The sequence below is a fragment of the Phalacrocorax aristotelis genome, chromosome 5, assembly GCF_949628215.1.
Source record: "Phalacrocorax aristotelis chromosome 5, bGulAri2.1, whole genome shotgun sequence".
NCBI lineage: Eukaryota > Metazoa > Chordata > Aves > Suliformes > Phalacrocoracidae > Phalacrocorax > Phalacrocorax aristotelis.
In genome coordinates, this window is record NC_134280.1 from 35,602,095 (window position 1) to 35,617,867 (window position 15,773).

At 40.2% G+C, this 15,773-nt stretch overlaps 2 protein-coding genes across 5 annotated transcripts in view; one reads left to right on the forward strand and one right to left on the reverse strand.

The window, feature by feature from the left end:
* The window catches only part of HIBCH (3-hydroxyisobutyryl-CoA hydrolase), a 46,414-nt gene extending 42,746 nt beyond the window's left edge, over positions 1–3,668 (forward strand). For all 4 annotated transcript variants that reach the window (XM_075093938.1, XM_075093937.1, XM_075093940.1 and 1 more), the window contains one exon: positions 1,352–3,668. Coding sequence is in view for 2 of the 4 variants with exons in the window: in XM_075093937.1 (XP_074950038.1) it covers positions 1,352–1,467 (116 nt within the window). In the remaining 2 variants the exon portion in view is untranslated. The remainder of the gene's footprint in view (positions 1–1,351) is intronic.
* A 944-nt stretch (positions 3,669–4,612) lies between these two features.
* Positions 4,613–15,773, reverse strand: part of AKAP19 (A-kinase anchoring protein 19) — a 39,572-nt gene continuing 28,411 nt past the window's right edge. Inside the window, exons 5-7 of the mRNA XM_075093942.1 lie at positions 11,806–11,879; positions 11,133–11,209; positions 4,613–7,606 (exon numbers count right to left, since the gene is read on the reverse strand). Coding sequence (XP_074950043.1) covers positions 7,177–7,440 — 264 coding nt within the window. The 5' untranslated portion in view covers positions 7,441–7,606; positions 11,133–11,209; positions 11,806–11,879 and the 3' untranslated portion in view covers positions 4,613–7,176. The remainder of the gene's footprint in view (positions 7,607–11,132; positions 11,210–11,805; positions 11,880–15,773) is intronic.

Consider the following 15,773-nt stretch of genomic DNA (forward strand, 5'->3'; position numbering starts at 1 on the left):
CTTTAGGTGGGCATTCTTTCCACTGAACTTCAACCCCTTTTGCACATTTCTCATCCTGGGTGGTCCTAGTCACCAAGAAAGAAGTCTGTTTAGAAAGACACAACAACTTACTAAAATCAGCTATTCAAAACATCTGGTCCTTCTGAGTGTCTTCTGTCCATGCACCTTTAGAACCATCCTACTCGGAAGTCTTTGGCAGAAAAAAACTCCCAAACAAAGAAACCAATTAAAAATTACATTCTTAGAAGAGGAACTTGGGAGGTGCTTTCTCCCCATCCTCCCTTATATACTGTGGGCTGTGTTGGTCAGGAGGTCTCCCAGGACACAGGTGCATCTCCAGATCAGGTGCTGATATCACACATCTGACGGGAATGTGTGTTGAGGAGGGATGTTGGGTAGTAGTGCATCCTAGAGAACCACAGTTACTATGGCTGTTCTTTTTAAATTTTAAAAATTTCATATATTGAATAGCGCCTTTACTGGTTTTCTTGGGGCTGGAAAGGTGCTCAGAAGGGTGCTGTGGAATTCTATTCATATTGGTCATCTTTGCACACAAATAAACTCTCGTCTTATTACTGTTTGCTAGTGCAGCTGTTCTTGCTGACATGCCTTCAACATTCCTGTGATACAATGAATGCTTTTTGAGAATTGATATTTTGTTACACTTTTTACATGTGATACATTCACTGATGATTTTATCTTCAGTGATTAATTTCCCAGGATACAGTGTAAAGTATACATACTAAGATTATACAAATGTTCACAGTTAAATCTACATAGGTCCACAGTATTTGTCAGTAGTTACAATTCAATATTACTGTTTTTTTTCCCACAAAGATACTGTGGTTTATTCTTTCCTCATTAGTTATTTCATTAGTTTATATGATGTTTTTAAATTAGCTTTAGGCATTTAACACCTACTTTGAGTCATGTCCTATACTCTACAGAGTGAGATTTTGCACAGCGCTGTGAAAGCCCTTGTCCAAAAGGAGCATTATGCATACTGTTCCCAGTTTCACATGAAAAAGCAGAAGACAGGCAAGAGCAGTAGGTCTAACAGAAAGCACTAGTTTCAGGTCTAGTCCTGCAAAGCTTGGGCTACTTCTGAAATGATCCACTGTTCCTTGTACCATCAGGCAGCTCCCAGATACATCTCTAGACAGGTCACAACTCAAGAATTTTTATTAGAGTAGAAATATATATGTTAAAAAACTCTTGTCTTTTCCAGAGCATATTGATTTTTCTCCCCCCACATATTCACTGTAGTTGTCTGTCTTGATGCAGTCTGAAGTCATCTAAATTAGAGAAAGTTTACAAGTTAACTTTTGTGTTTTTATACTCCACCTGACAGTGCTGGTTGACAAAGACCAATCCCCCAGATGGAAGCCAGCTTCTCTAGAAGAAGTCAGCGATGAATTTGTGGATGATTGTTTTAAGCCATTGGGAAACAACGATCTCAAGTTGTAAAGATCAAGGCTGTTGACGTCTTATACATCTGCTTAATTCTTATGATATCAAAATTAATAGTAGTGTGATAAAGTTTGGCAAGACTCTCGTAGCTAGCCAGAGATTTGTAAGTGTAATTTTTTGCATTCAGGAACATTCTCTTTTGTTAGGCTGCCATAATGACAAAATAATCATATCTCTGGTTAATAAGGGGAAAAATTACTTCAAGGCAAATTGTTATTTTCACTACTTTACACAATGATTAACATTTAATTTTTTCCATCAACTCTTAGTCTAGGAGGAACCTTTGGGGGAGACAGCATAGTCAAGGAACTACCTAATAAGCAAGCAGTCAGGAGACCTTTGTGCTCTTGGCTCTGTCACTGGTCTGTTAAATTGGGATTGTGCCTCACATTCTTCTCTATACAATGAAAACAAAATATACTTAAAGCTTTAAAACAGTCAGTGCTAAAAAGGAAAATGCAAGACATGGTAAATCCATGGTGTTAAGTAGTCTTTAAATAAAAGGTCAGACTGACACATTAGTAGTCTGAGAGGAAGAAATTGTTCTAAATATTTAACATTTGGTCGGTATCCAGTCTTGCTAGGTGACGTAGACATTGGTTCAAATGTCACAATATTGCCAGAGCCTAGAGCACACTTTGGTTTGCTTGTAAAACCTTTTTTTTAAATTCCATTGATTAAACTGCATAATTAGTTTTTCATTATTTCAGAAATTGCTAGTTTTTCCTTGTCTTACAGTGGTGAAGAAATAACTGTCCCAGACCTTCCTCTGAACACCAAGCAGCACATTGCCTGCTGCTGTCAGTGATTAATGATTTTAGTGCTAGAGGTCAGCCTGGCCCCAGTACTACAACTGGCTGGAGTTTACCTATACCAGCTAGTCTGGGTCCCTGTTTGCTTGTGCCCGTGAACTTCCTGTCTGCTGGTGGAAAAATTGTGAGAAGCAGGGGGAACACAGCAATATGTACTGAAGATAGCAATTAAGGGAAAACAGGAAATACCTGCTGCTAGATGGATCGTATAGTTTTTTAACCCAACATATCCTAACAAATATCTTTGTTGGGCTCAAAATTTAAATATACATCAAAACCCTTCATTGTATGTGCATTAAAGGATGCTGGGTTCTGATACTAGTAATACCTGAAGCTACATGATATAGCCAGCGCCCCTTGATAAAAACAATCTTTTTTGGGGGGTAAAATTAGTTTTTCTATTGTGTATGCAACACATAGCTACTAATCTTTCCTCAGCATTAAGACTGCACACTTTTTTAAGGTTAATCAAATCAGTATCTCTTCCTACTTGTTTCTACAGTTATAGGCAGGTCACAAATACACATTTTGGCTTCTCTGAAGATGAACCACTAAGGCTGAAACAAGAAAACCTTTGTTCAAATAACACAGTCAGTAATCAGCACTGGGGAAGCAAAAAGTCAGAGCTACAGTGAACTGTTAGAGAGTGTCAACATTGGGCACTTTTTATTACCAACAGTAATGGTCTCCACTGGCTTAAGGCTCCTTCCTTCCTAGAAGCTGCTGCCTGGGAACAAAGTCCAGGAAATTCAGGCATCAAGGTGAACTACTACAGTGACTTTCAAAGAATTAAAGGTGAGCAAAATGGAGAGCAAAATAAAGAAAAAATGGCACTTTGCTTTGTCACTAGAATCTTATAGAAAAAATTGTTAAAATTTCAGCTGCCCGTTAATGTTACCATGCACATATTTGTTATGAGACAGTCCCCAAGTTTCTTTTGAAAAGTAATTGACAGATTTCAGTAATAGCTCTAGGGTAGGGTAACTGCTGAAAATATGACTTGAATTTCTACCTCATGCTGGTTCTGTAAGAAATGTAAGCCCCCCCCCTTATTTTTTACAATTTTTATATGGTTTAGATTCTTAAACAATAGCTATTGTTATTTGTTAAAAATTGGTTCATGCCATTATTTTTGTACAAAAGGAGCAATCTTCAGCGACTATATTTAACGAAAACCACAGTAATCCCCAGGGAGTAGGGATCATGCCTTCTTGATCAAAAAGGACTTAAAACATTTTAGGAAGACTGTTCTTCTGAATGAATAAACTTTGACTTGCACATTCAGTTGCTTCCAAAATTTATGTGATTGGGAGTTATCCCAAACTCATGGTAACAAGACCCTGTCCCATCTATACATTTTTATCAAATAAAAGTCTTACAAGCAGATGGTAAGTTCAATTTTATTTGGTCCACAAGAAAGTATTTTCCACAAAAATATTGTAAAAATATATTGTAGTGCATTTTATTTGGGAGTACTGATGTGTCTTACTACAGAAATGTCAATTTTACAAAGTTGTGCTGCAGTTAATGTGTTTTGAACCATTATTAGAATATCAAGTCAGTCACATAGTACCCACTCAGGCTATACTTGTTTCCTGGAGAAAATATAAAGGAACTGTATTTTGAACTCCTAAATAGAAGTAAATGGTTTTGCAGAGTATGCCAGCCCCATACTGGAGTGCCTTTATTACACAAAATCAAGTTAAAGAATCACTGGCAACTTACCTGGAAAGCCACTATAAGTAGCTTTATAAGACTATAGCACACTTTAGAGTAATCTAATGATTAAGTAAACATGTAGTTTTATTTAGGTAAAGTCGTCTTTATTTTTATTATTATTATGTATTAGTGCTGTGCCTACTGAAAATACAGCAGAACTCTGGAATGAGATCTCCTTTGATCTCTCACTAGATTATAGTATTGAGCTGATTTTATTTTTTTATTATTAAGGGTAAGTGCATTATTTATTAAGGACAGCGTCTTGTAAAAGAGATTATTTTCCTGGTGTGAAGCTGCCTCCCTGTTGTTTGCAAGCTTGTTTGCTTTCCATTTGCTGCATGCTTTCCCTGAAGTGCCAATGTCACAGAAAGCATCATAAACCAGCTGGAATTACACTTCAGGCCATATTGAAGCTGCTGTAATCTTCAAGCATTAATGAGGGACAAGAAGCTTTGTGGTTGCAGGTGAGTGACTGTTCGGGCGCAAGCAGCAGGCGATTCAGTTGCTACCATGTTATTGGTGCCTCTCTGAGCAAGCACTGCTGTTGTCCCACGCAGAAGGTACTCCAAACGAAGCTCGCTGTGATGCATGTTTAATTATACCTAGGTAACTTTCTCCTTTGGGGAAATTCTCAGTGTTTATCAGTACAGATGCTATAACTTAACTTCAGGCTATTTTATATTATTCTATAATTCTGCCTGCTGTTGGACTGTGCAGTGGTAGCTTGCCAATGGAGAAACTGCTTTCAGAAGGGCACCCTGGTATTCTGACTCCAGAAGAGTGCCAGATGCTAAGGCTACATCCGAAGAAAGGATTTGAGACATTGCAACAGTGAGCACTGCAGCACCTGACTCCCCATGGCAGCCACCAAGGTATTTGTACAAGAGTCAAGACAGATATAACTGAATGCACTCTTCAAGTGAGTGCCGTTCTATTTCTGCTCTTCACCTATCTGGCAAATAATGTGTGTGGAGTTTGGGCTTGGTTTTTTTCCCCCTCTTTTTAATTATGGTCTGTGGCAGGGTTAACATTATTGAGCTAAGACTAACGTTACAGAGAGGCTGGCTTTTTTTTTAATAAAGCTTTAGCTATAATAAGAATAGGAATATTTTTTTAATACTGTGGTTAAGCAATAGCCAATGTACTGATCTGATGGCTGTTTTGGTTTTGCTTTTTAATTCACCCTAGTATATGGCATGGAGATTTTTTAGATAGAGCAAATGTAGGGTTAAGATTTAATGTTTTACATGATTTAGAGTTTCAAGGAACATCAGATAGCAGAATTTAAATGGGCCATAATACCTTAGTCCCACTTCACATACGGCTTCAAAGAAGGCTACATGACATCAAAAAAGAAGACATTACCACATAAGCAGATTTTTTTTCTCCCTTTTTCAGCAAAAGCCTGAGAACAGTCTTAGTAACAGGGTCTGGTCAGTGTGAATTAATGGCAGTTTTGTGCTGTGTTACAAGTATTTTTCACCAGTTACTCTTGATGCAACCGCTTCCTCACACAGCTGAATTTCAAATAACTAGGTTTGTGTCACAAAGTTGGCGAAACAGCTCAATTCATAGACTATCTTATGTCTGAGAATAAGCTAAAAATAATGATTTGCATAATCCTCTTTCTCCTTGCTTACCATGGCTTGAAGAGCACGCTTTGTATCAGTTACTAGCACTACATATACCTTTCAAAAATAGTAACAGTTTTTGCCAGTATGGAAAGCATTTTTCTATAAAATGAAAACATAAAATGGAAAGCACTTTGATTTAGGAAAAACACCTACATCTTTTAAACTGGCCATAACAGAAAAAGGAACAAATGGGTGCTAAAATCTCAAGCTCCTACAAGCCATTCACTTTGTATAAAATGTCAGCAAAATTGTAGCTTTAAGATGACTATGATTAATTCATCCCTTTCTTGATATCTCAAATGCTAGTTATGAGTACAGTAGGTCAGGCTGCAGGTCCTAGAGAAGCAGGGTGCAGTGTGTGGGTGCAAGCTAGATAAAATCGGTAAAGAATATAGCCCTTTAGCTTTGGACCTAAGACTTATTCACTAATTCAGTGCACGGCTCAGGCTTTAGGTTTCTGTAGCTCATATCTGCATCGCAATACACAGTTTTACCATCAGACAAGCGATGAGCCTACAGAGGCTGAAGGAAGGCATACTGTCCCAAGGGTGTTACTTTAGAGTGAAATTTTAGTGTAACGCAGCCATAGTTCCCATGAAACAAATAATCCTGAAACAGTTACACCTTTGAAGGTTCATTTCACTAGTTAGCATCAGTAGTTTTTGCACATGTATCTGGGCTACAGTAAGAAAACAAAACAAAACCAGCACCCTAATACACACACACAAAAAATACCCAACCAAAATCCTGAACGGCTTTGGTCTGAACACAGTGATCAGACGTAATCAGGCTATCTTACTGCAAGATTTTAGAGAATAGCCTTCAAGCACTTACAGAAGCCAGAGCGTCTGTTAATCATAATGCACTGTTTATCAATATTGTAACGTTTCTCACTGGTTCACTTAAGAATGGAAGTTGAATAGTATCATAAGCCATATGGTTCCCTGAATACTGCTTGGTTTTATAAAATGCTTCTCATCACCTTCATTATTTTGTGGTTTACAGGTTTAGTCAGGTCAAAGAATCAAAGTAAAATTTATGACAGCAGTTATCTTTGCTACATGTGGACCTTGGTTTCACTTTAGCAAAATGCAGACAAATTTACCAAGCATAGAGAGTTCTTCTACAAACAGGCCACTGGTTTTTTACACAGTGCATAAAAATAATCCATGCTTTGTTCTTGGGCATCTCTGGGGCCTCTCTGGCAGTGCGTGTACAGTTGCAGGGCAGCCACATTCTTCTCATCCTCTTTTTTTTTTACACTGTTTTCTGATCACATTCAACAGACACAAAGACAGAATATACTCAACACGTGGCTGATAACAAATGATACTTGATTAATAGATTCTACTGTAATCCAATTAGTTTCTTAGCAATATAGATTAAAAGGCAATTTTTTTCAGCCTCCCCTTGCAAACACATTCATATAGTGGCATTGTGCTCAAGTCACGGCTGATTTTACTTTATTTGCACTAGTATCAGATACAAACTGCTTAACAGTGAGGACACTCACTGCGAAGACAGTCCTTGCCAGTCGGGGCTCAGGGCACATCACTTTCAATATAAGGGATGTCACTGTATTTGCTTTCAGTCACTGCCCACTGTTTCACCGCCTGATCAAGAATCTCACGGGAAAGACGGTGTGCATAGTCTAGCACTATAGTGCTTGATGGACCTTTCTCATCCACCTTCACTGCTATCAGTGATGATTTCTCCCCAGTGCATCCTTCATTACCTTCCCTGATCCTTTCATCCTGGATAGCATTTGAACCTGGAAAGGCATCCTTGGATTTGATGCATCCCATGGTACATTTGAAAATGCAGCTGCAAAATTCAGTTCAACAGCGTGTTTTGGAAACCATTTCCAGTTTATCTTGTTTGATGCACAGTGTTGCCGCTTCTTGCCAGTGGTTCCGGTTATTTTCAAAGAACAGAACGTCTCCTTTTGTGCTTCTTTACTTCTGAAGAGATCTGTCAAAATAGTGTTCCATATAAATGCAATAAATAGTTTGCCATTCTCAGTGAGCTCAAAGGAAAGCTACATTCACTACAGATGCATGTAGAAGCAACTTCAATAAATCTCTGCACAGCGTGCGTAAAATGTTTTTATCAGTAACATCCATCTACTACAAGAAGGCAAAGCTTGACCTGAATTCAAGCTGCCTTTGAATGCAATTCTCAGTACGTGATGTAAGCCATTGAGGAATGTAAAGATCTTAGGGAGAAAAAAAAAAATCTGTTTCTTCCAAACAGACAATGCAGTGCTATTTTCCTGAATCTAAACAAGTACTGTTTAACTCCAGTGACTGCTGCTGCTGAAGAAAATAAAAACAAAACCCAAAACCACCCCGCAGAAGCACCACACAACCACCACCTAAGAACCTTGTGTGGCAGCTGTTGTACAGCCTTTGGGCAGGAGTGACACTAATTCTCAGTGTCATTCTGTTGTTGCTCAAGGAGGCTTGAGCATGCAGTCACTAGAAGGTATTCACAAGAAACAAAAGCTGCTTTGCGTTTTTTCCCTTGAGAGGTTAGGGAAAGCAGCAGTGGATGGCTGTGTTCAAGGCAGTGCTGACAGAGCTAGAGCACCATCCTTTCTAAAGCAGGACAACTCTAGGAACGAACTACCTGACAGGGTGCTTTTGTCAAACTCCTCAAGAATCAGAACTGGTCAGCTGCAAATTCTGGTACATGTTTTTTTTGTTTACTAACCTACAAAGCTGTTTCTCAGGCTACTTCCTCTATACAGGCAGAGCAGAATCTTATGATACGCCTAACTTTGCTGGCATGAGCTTACCCGCTTAAAAGAGTTAATAGACTGCCAGCCAAAATAAAGACTGTGCTGCACAGAAACCAACTGTTCCCTACAGCTTCACCCGATGACGTTGTACTAAGGTCAGCCAAAGTTAAAGATTTTTTTGTAAATAGCCTTTGAAAACATAATCATGGCAAAGATGTTAAGCCTTATTTATTTGCTTTATATACCGGGGGAAACGGGGACTCCGATCCAGTAACCTGATCACAGGCAAATATTTGCAGAGGAAATCAATCCTGTTTGCAGGCAAATGGTGCTTCACAGGTACGATGGGACTTCCCCAGTCTAGCAGCTGACTTAGGAGAACCAGGTTCACGGTGACAAGCTTCTCTCCTCTTTCTGCTAGTTCATAAAAACATCACTACCTGTTCAGAAAACAGTTTGCAGGACTGGAGTGCCAGCACTCAGAAGTGGTGGCTGGCGTTCCTGGCAGAAAGACTTAAAAGGGCTTCTGAAACCTGAAGTACGTACAAACGTTTTCATACCTTTAGCTCTGTATCAGAACATTTCAGCATTTTAGAGAAGTGATTGTAAATCACTTTAATAAATTTCAGTGAGTTTCTTTTGTGCATAATGACACACTGCAACATGTGCCAGTGTATTTTAAGAGTAGGCAGTGCAGGTAGCATGCCTGTAACATAAACCCTATTGCTAGCATTTGTAGTTTTACCCAACACAGAAGAGAGCTAAGCTATTGGTGAGATTTTTATTGTAATAGCTTTTTATTAAATGAATAAGAGGAAGGGTTCCCTTCACTTCCCGAGAAAGCACATTTATGCCCATGGAGGTTTATAAAAAACTCATGAGCTTTATACCTATGTCTATCAACTGCAGGCACTGATGAAACTTAAAACGCTTACAGAACATGCTTAGAGACCAGAGGCCGAGGAAATGCCTGAAAGCAATTCAGACATCTGAATAATTCAATATTTTCTAATAGTAATATATTGTGTGTATCCAATTTCAATATTTACCATTAATAAAACATTAATAAAAATAATTTCCACTTGCTCTTCTGGACAAATAGGTAGCTCGAAGTATCTAACATGGCAAAGAATCACTAATAGCATCTATAACCCACCATTGCTGATACCTGCCAGCACAGTCTTAATCCAGTGAAAGTACTGCACAGGAGGTACACAGATATTCTGTCTAATTCCTTCTCACTACACTACCGGTGACAATTAGCTATGTAAATTAGCTATTAGCCGGAACTGTAAATATTGTAGATATAAACCTCAGATTCCCCAACTACGCAGATGCTCTACGCCGAAGTTGATATAACAACGTATTTTGTCAGAGTTTCATCTCTGACACTTCATCTAACGACTATTCAGATTTGGATTTTTTAATCTACTTTGGAGCCATATTCTTTAATATGTTATCCTTTTTTGCACTTTTTAAAGGAGGTCTGTTAAATGGTAGCCAGCTTTAGTTAGTATTTTATCATTGTTTTAAGATGTTTCCATCCTACAACTGGAAATTTCCTTTCCTCTTCTGTTAGGGGACACCAGCAGAACAGTTCATGTCTAGCAGAAAGAAGGAGAGAATGTAAGTAGAAGGACAAACATCTCCTAAGGCAGGTAGGGAAAAATTCCATGGGTCAGCATCTTCGTCTGCAGGATTTACCTCTGTTCCCATGTTCTTACCTCTGCCTTTTCATTTGGGCTAAATCAAATGTTTGTCTGACTGTCCTACACAGAAGGGAGAGGCTATAAAACTTCTAGATAGCAAGGCATGCAAGACAACTAAATTGTTCCAAATTGATTACTAGTTGAGCTTAAAAGCAAAGTTATCGACCCTAGTTTAAGTTCTTGACTGTTGCATTTCATTATTTATAGAGCATGGTACTTTCCAAGTCACTGCAGTAAGTTTTATAGTTTGCCTGCTCTACTTGAGTTAATAATTGCTGGCACATAAATGATGGCAAGCGAAGTTGCCCTCAATCTTCTGACTGCTTTCCTGTTTTTCTGACAACCACTGCTTGCACATACATGGTAAAGTGCCATTTAAATCCTCTCTACCTAACTCATCTCCAGAGCGTTAAGCTCTAACAGGGATTTTAACATCTCTAGCTTTCCTCACAACGCTCATGCCCTCAAAGGGGAAAAAAAAAACTTCATTTTATTCCCAACACGATGTTTCATTCAGTAATGGCACAAGGCAAAATTGTCTAATAGGAGCCTGTTTCTTTCAGTGTCCAAGCTCTAATCTGTTGCCAGTTGTGTTTCAGAAACCACTGCGTAGATGGGTCAAGGCTCAGGCCAAAACCTCGGCAGATGCAGTTCCCCACGTGACAAGCTGCTGTGCTGAGCTGCAGGCAGAGGTTAGGGAGCTCCAATCTACTGTTACACTGTCCACCACGAGTTAAAGCAGCACCGTCACATAGCAGAACCTTTACATATCTTCTCTTTTTCAAGACTGTTTTTACAGTAAGTGAAATGTTAATTTAATTCATCTTAGAAATACAAGTTCCTAGTTGTGCTCAATTTCAGTGGACATATAGTCAATATGCTTTTAAACACTTTATTTCAATTCGATACTATCAATACTGTGCATTGTTTTAAGAGTCCTAAAACAATCAATTCCTTTCCATACCCCTGGAACTGGAAGCTCCCGAAGACAAGTTCAGGTGTTGTTTCACCTGAACATCAAGGGTGTCGTACCACAGAGCTAACTCACCTTGCATGAGAGGGCTAAACAGTCTCTTTGCCAGCCTTGCTGACTGTTTCCTGCCAAGGTAAGTTCATTTCTAACCACTGAAGGAAACAAAACAATAGTAAGAAAACGCCTGCAATTCACCATTATACAATATAAAATACAGGGAAAAAAGCATCAATAGCAATAAAATTGCACTTTTATTTAGATAAATAAGACTTAAAGTATTAAAATAATCAATAAGAAAGAATTACAAAGGGATAAATGTGAGTTTTGCCTGCCTCTATGGAATACATCTTCATACGATGAAGACAAGCATAAGAGAAAGAGCTTTGCTGTTATGCAACATCTTTAGCTATCACAGGCAAATAAGTTCCTGCTACCATTTAAATGATTTTCATCCATAAGACCTTTGAAAAAATCTCCTTGAAGTTCAGTACTATACTGCAAGGAATTGCTTTCTATAACACTTTCTGTTATTGCAGTCACCAGATTAAAAGTCAGTCATACTTTTCAAAATAGCTTAGTGCAGCTTTGCCCAACTGAACACGGTGAGTAATTTCTGCTGTCACAGAGCCAGGCTCCTCACTTTCCAAACTCTTTTAGGTTCAAATATGACTCCTTGTAACCCTCCGTCAGCCGGGAGGCTTTTAGTTTTCCCTTGGTATCCGCAAGAGAAGCTCAGTATGCTACTTACCAAGAAAGTATCTGCATTTAACAAGTTGTCCCACTTGTCCCCAGTACAGCACAGACAGCTTCACAACTGGGACTCTGTGAAGAGGATCAATAAATAAAACTTAGCATCCATAAAGATGTCAAAGTTACACATTATCACGAAGTCAGATGAATCTGTAGCACTGACCTTGCAGCAGTCTGCTTGCCCGTTCACCCACAGTATTTGACAGTATTTGACTTTGCCAAAGGTAAAAGGATGATACAGCACTTAGGACATCAGATTGAATGGCAGGCTGCAATAATTTATATGCAGCACCTAATCCCAGGCATACTGTGGGGCCACTGCTTGGGCAAGTGTGCTGTATGCGGAATGCCAACCTCCTTCCACAGTAAGTCCAGTTAAGGACGATTTCAGCAAGAACATAGGAAGGGTAATACGCCAGCATCTGGAGTGCTCCATCTTTTGCCTAAGCTTAAAAGTTCTCCCGTTTTCCCTTCTCCCTCTCGGAGTTGCTGCTGAGACCTGGACCTTTATCATCCAAGTGCATAGGGAAAATAGTCAGATAATCACAGTGTTGTCATTATCATGGAAACAATGAACATTACTCTCTGTAATACTCAAACTCAAGGCAGGTGACCCAACTGACATACCAGCAGAGGTAAACCAAACTGTACCTAATCACTTAAATATTTACGTCCTCCATGTAATAATCATAGAATCATAGAATACCAGGTTGGAAGGGACCGCAAGTATCATCTGGTCCAACCTTTCCTAGTCAAAGGACGGTCTAGACAAGATGACCCAGCACCCTGTACAGCCGAATCTTAAAAGTGTCCAATGTCGGGGAATCCACCACTTCTCTGGGGAGATTATTCCAATGGGTGACTGTCCTCACTGTGAAAAATTTTCCTCATGTACAGTCAGAATCTCCCCAGGAGTAACTTGTACCTATTACCCTCATTATTCCATGTGATTCCTTGAAAAAAGGGAGTCTCCATCTTCTTTGTAGCCACCCTTTAAAAACTGGAACATGGTGATAAGGTCTCCCATAGCCTCCTTTTCTCAAGGCTGAACAAATCCCATTCCCTTAGCCTCTCCTCACATGGCAGGCTTCCCTGTCCTTTGATTGTCTTTGTGGCCCTTCTCTGGACCCCTTCCAGCCTGTCCACATCTTTTTTGTATAGCGGGGACCAGAACTGTACACAGTACTCCAGGTGTGGCCTGACAAGCGCTGAGTAGAGTGGGATGATGACTTCTTTATCTCTGCTGGCGATGCCCTTTTTGATGCAGCCCAGCATCCTGTTGGCCTTCTTGGCTGCAGCAGCACACTGTTCGCTTGTGTTGAGCTTTCCACAGAGCTTCTTGCCAGCCAGGTAGATCCCAGCCTGTGCTGCACTCCTGGATTACATTTTCCCAGGTGCAAGACCTTACATTCATCATTGTTGAACTTTATACGGTTCTTGTTAGCCCACTCTTCCAGCCTTTCCAGGTCTTCCTGCACGGTGGCTCTCTGGAGAGAAACAGAAACCTAGAACATCCGACATCTGCCCTTCCTCTCCCTAACAAGGTGGGATGTTATTCACAAGGATACATGATATTATGCCTTTGGATATTCTGCAGTTTTGAACAGACCAGCGGCATGTAAATGGTAGAGGGATGAATCATTCACTCAGTGCTCAGCATCGCCTCCACTGCTGCAGGACTCGGAGGCTCCCTGTGCAGAGCAACCCCAGGCAGGGGCTCTCAAAGCGATCCAATCCACCAGTTTTATATTTCTGCTTCTCCTTAACATCCAGTTTTCTGCAAATCCTACAGAGCAGACACACTGGAGTAATGTCTATTATAAAGTCTCCTTCTAATCACAGAAAAAAGAAAGTTTTTAAAAGCCTGAGTTATTTTAAGACAAGCACGATTCCCAAGATCCAGCTACCTCAGACAGTCACTGAAATACCTAAATACACCATAACAATTCAGGCAATGAAGAGCAAAAATGGAGCCCTCATTCCACGCAGGGCCACCCTCTCCCTCTCCTGTCCCTTACTGCCAACAAAAGATAAGAGCTACAGATTGGAAAGGGCTGGATGCAGGAACTGCAAACAGCTGCTGTGCAGGATTAGCATGTAAATGAAAGTCCCCTGGTTATCTCTCTCAGGGTACAGGCTGGAATTTCAAAGGCTTGGTTGTTCCAAACCCCCTCCCCCTGGCAAGAATTGATAAAACTTTTTCAGGCTTCTAAACCAGTTTGTAACCAAATGGGGGAATAACACACTCGCTTCTCAGAACCGGGCATGACCTCTAGTTTACTTTAAAAGGCTTTTCAATAAGAGGACAGCTGATGCAGCAAGCAAAGGTAAAGTACAGCAAGGAACCTTTAGGTGAAAATACCAATAGTTCAGAAAACAGCAACACTAGTAGATACAGTCCTCAGCAGCCACAAGGTTACTTTCCGTCCAGGAAAAAAAATGTCTTCTTAGAAGTAAAGAACACTGTGTGCTTGGTAGCTGTCTAATTTCATGAAAGTAAAACTGTACCCAGTCAGCCTGTCCTGAAATCCTCCCTCCAATACAGCAGTTTATTTACCAGCATTGCATGCAGCTCAGAGAGGAGCCTGAAGGAAAGAGGAGGATGCTGAAGACTTCTTACAGGTTCTGCTCTCGTTTTAACTTAGCTGCTTGTCCAAGCAACTGTATGTACTACTATTTTCTCCAAATTTAGAAAGAAATATATAAAATGTGTTAATTCTGCTTGAGTTTTCAATGCCCAGTGTTTTTTTCCCCAATGTTTCAGAATACAAAAATGCAGACATTTATCAGTACAGGCTCTCTGCCAGACCACGGACAAGGGAGAACATTAACTTAACCTACCCTCACACAAACAAGAGCGGGATGCCTACTGTTGATGAAACCTGTTTTCCGGATGAATAAGAGGTGGATTTCCTTAGCAAGTGAGGCCTCAGAGTGAGGTTGTAGAATGGGCATGAAGAAGATGCAGAGCTTCACAAAAACTCCATATGCAGGAAGTTTAGTCAAGATTTAAGGAACCCAGCTACAGAAATTACAGAGGAATGCCTTGATCCAGAGAAAGGAAAAGCTAATGGTCATAGAGGAAATCTGAAACTCTCCAAGAACTCAAGTACAAAATAATGCTCAAGACTGGTGAGTGACAGATACAAAGTTTTTAATGTCGATGTACAGCTATGTCCTTGCCCTGCATGGAAAGATACAGGTTGAACACATCTTTCAGCAAAGCCTGCAGTTCTTGCAATTATCAGCCCATCCCCCCATATGTATTAGCTGCAAATCTATAGCCTGAAGAAGACCCCCACAAAGATTTTCCCCACAGCAGGGGAAAATGCAAGGCATGCCACCAAAGGGTGTCAGAGAAACTGGCCAAGTCCCGCACCGAGGTTAGACTGCTCTGAACCATGGCACTGGGTCCAACCGAAGCAGCCTCTTGGTTTATTACAATGGTGTGGCGCAGTTTTGAATGAACTAGAGCAGAAACTGGTATTTTCCCCGTATATACCACAAAACTTCCATCCCAACAAGTAAATTGTGGAGTCACAGCCTACCTATTAATAGCCCACCTTCAGGAACACGTTAAAACATCAGGCTACTTATACTTCTGCTAAAACTAAAGATCTAGCCGTGTTTATAAAGACATATTAGTGTCCTCCACAGGTGGCAGCCAAAGACAATGAACGGGGATGCACAAAACTTTACAAGCAAGCAAGCCCCTCCTGCCATTATCACTGGCTGCTGCCCAGCCTGGGGACCGTGCCAGTGAGAACTGATGAGCAGCAGCAGGTAAAAGAGTGGATCAGTATCTCAGTCTGACAGGGTCATGTTTTATTGTAGTATCTGTCACCAGATTCAACTGCGAACATATGGAGCTGCAGATCATAAGGTACGAATAAGGTACGTTGGTTTGCTTTGTGATGCCCTTACGAAGGCAAAGGCCCTGCTGGGTTAACACAAATGAAAGTTTGA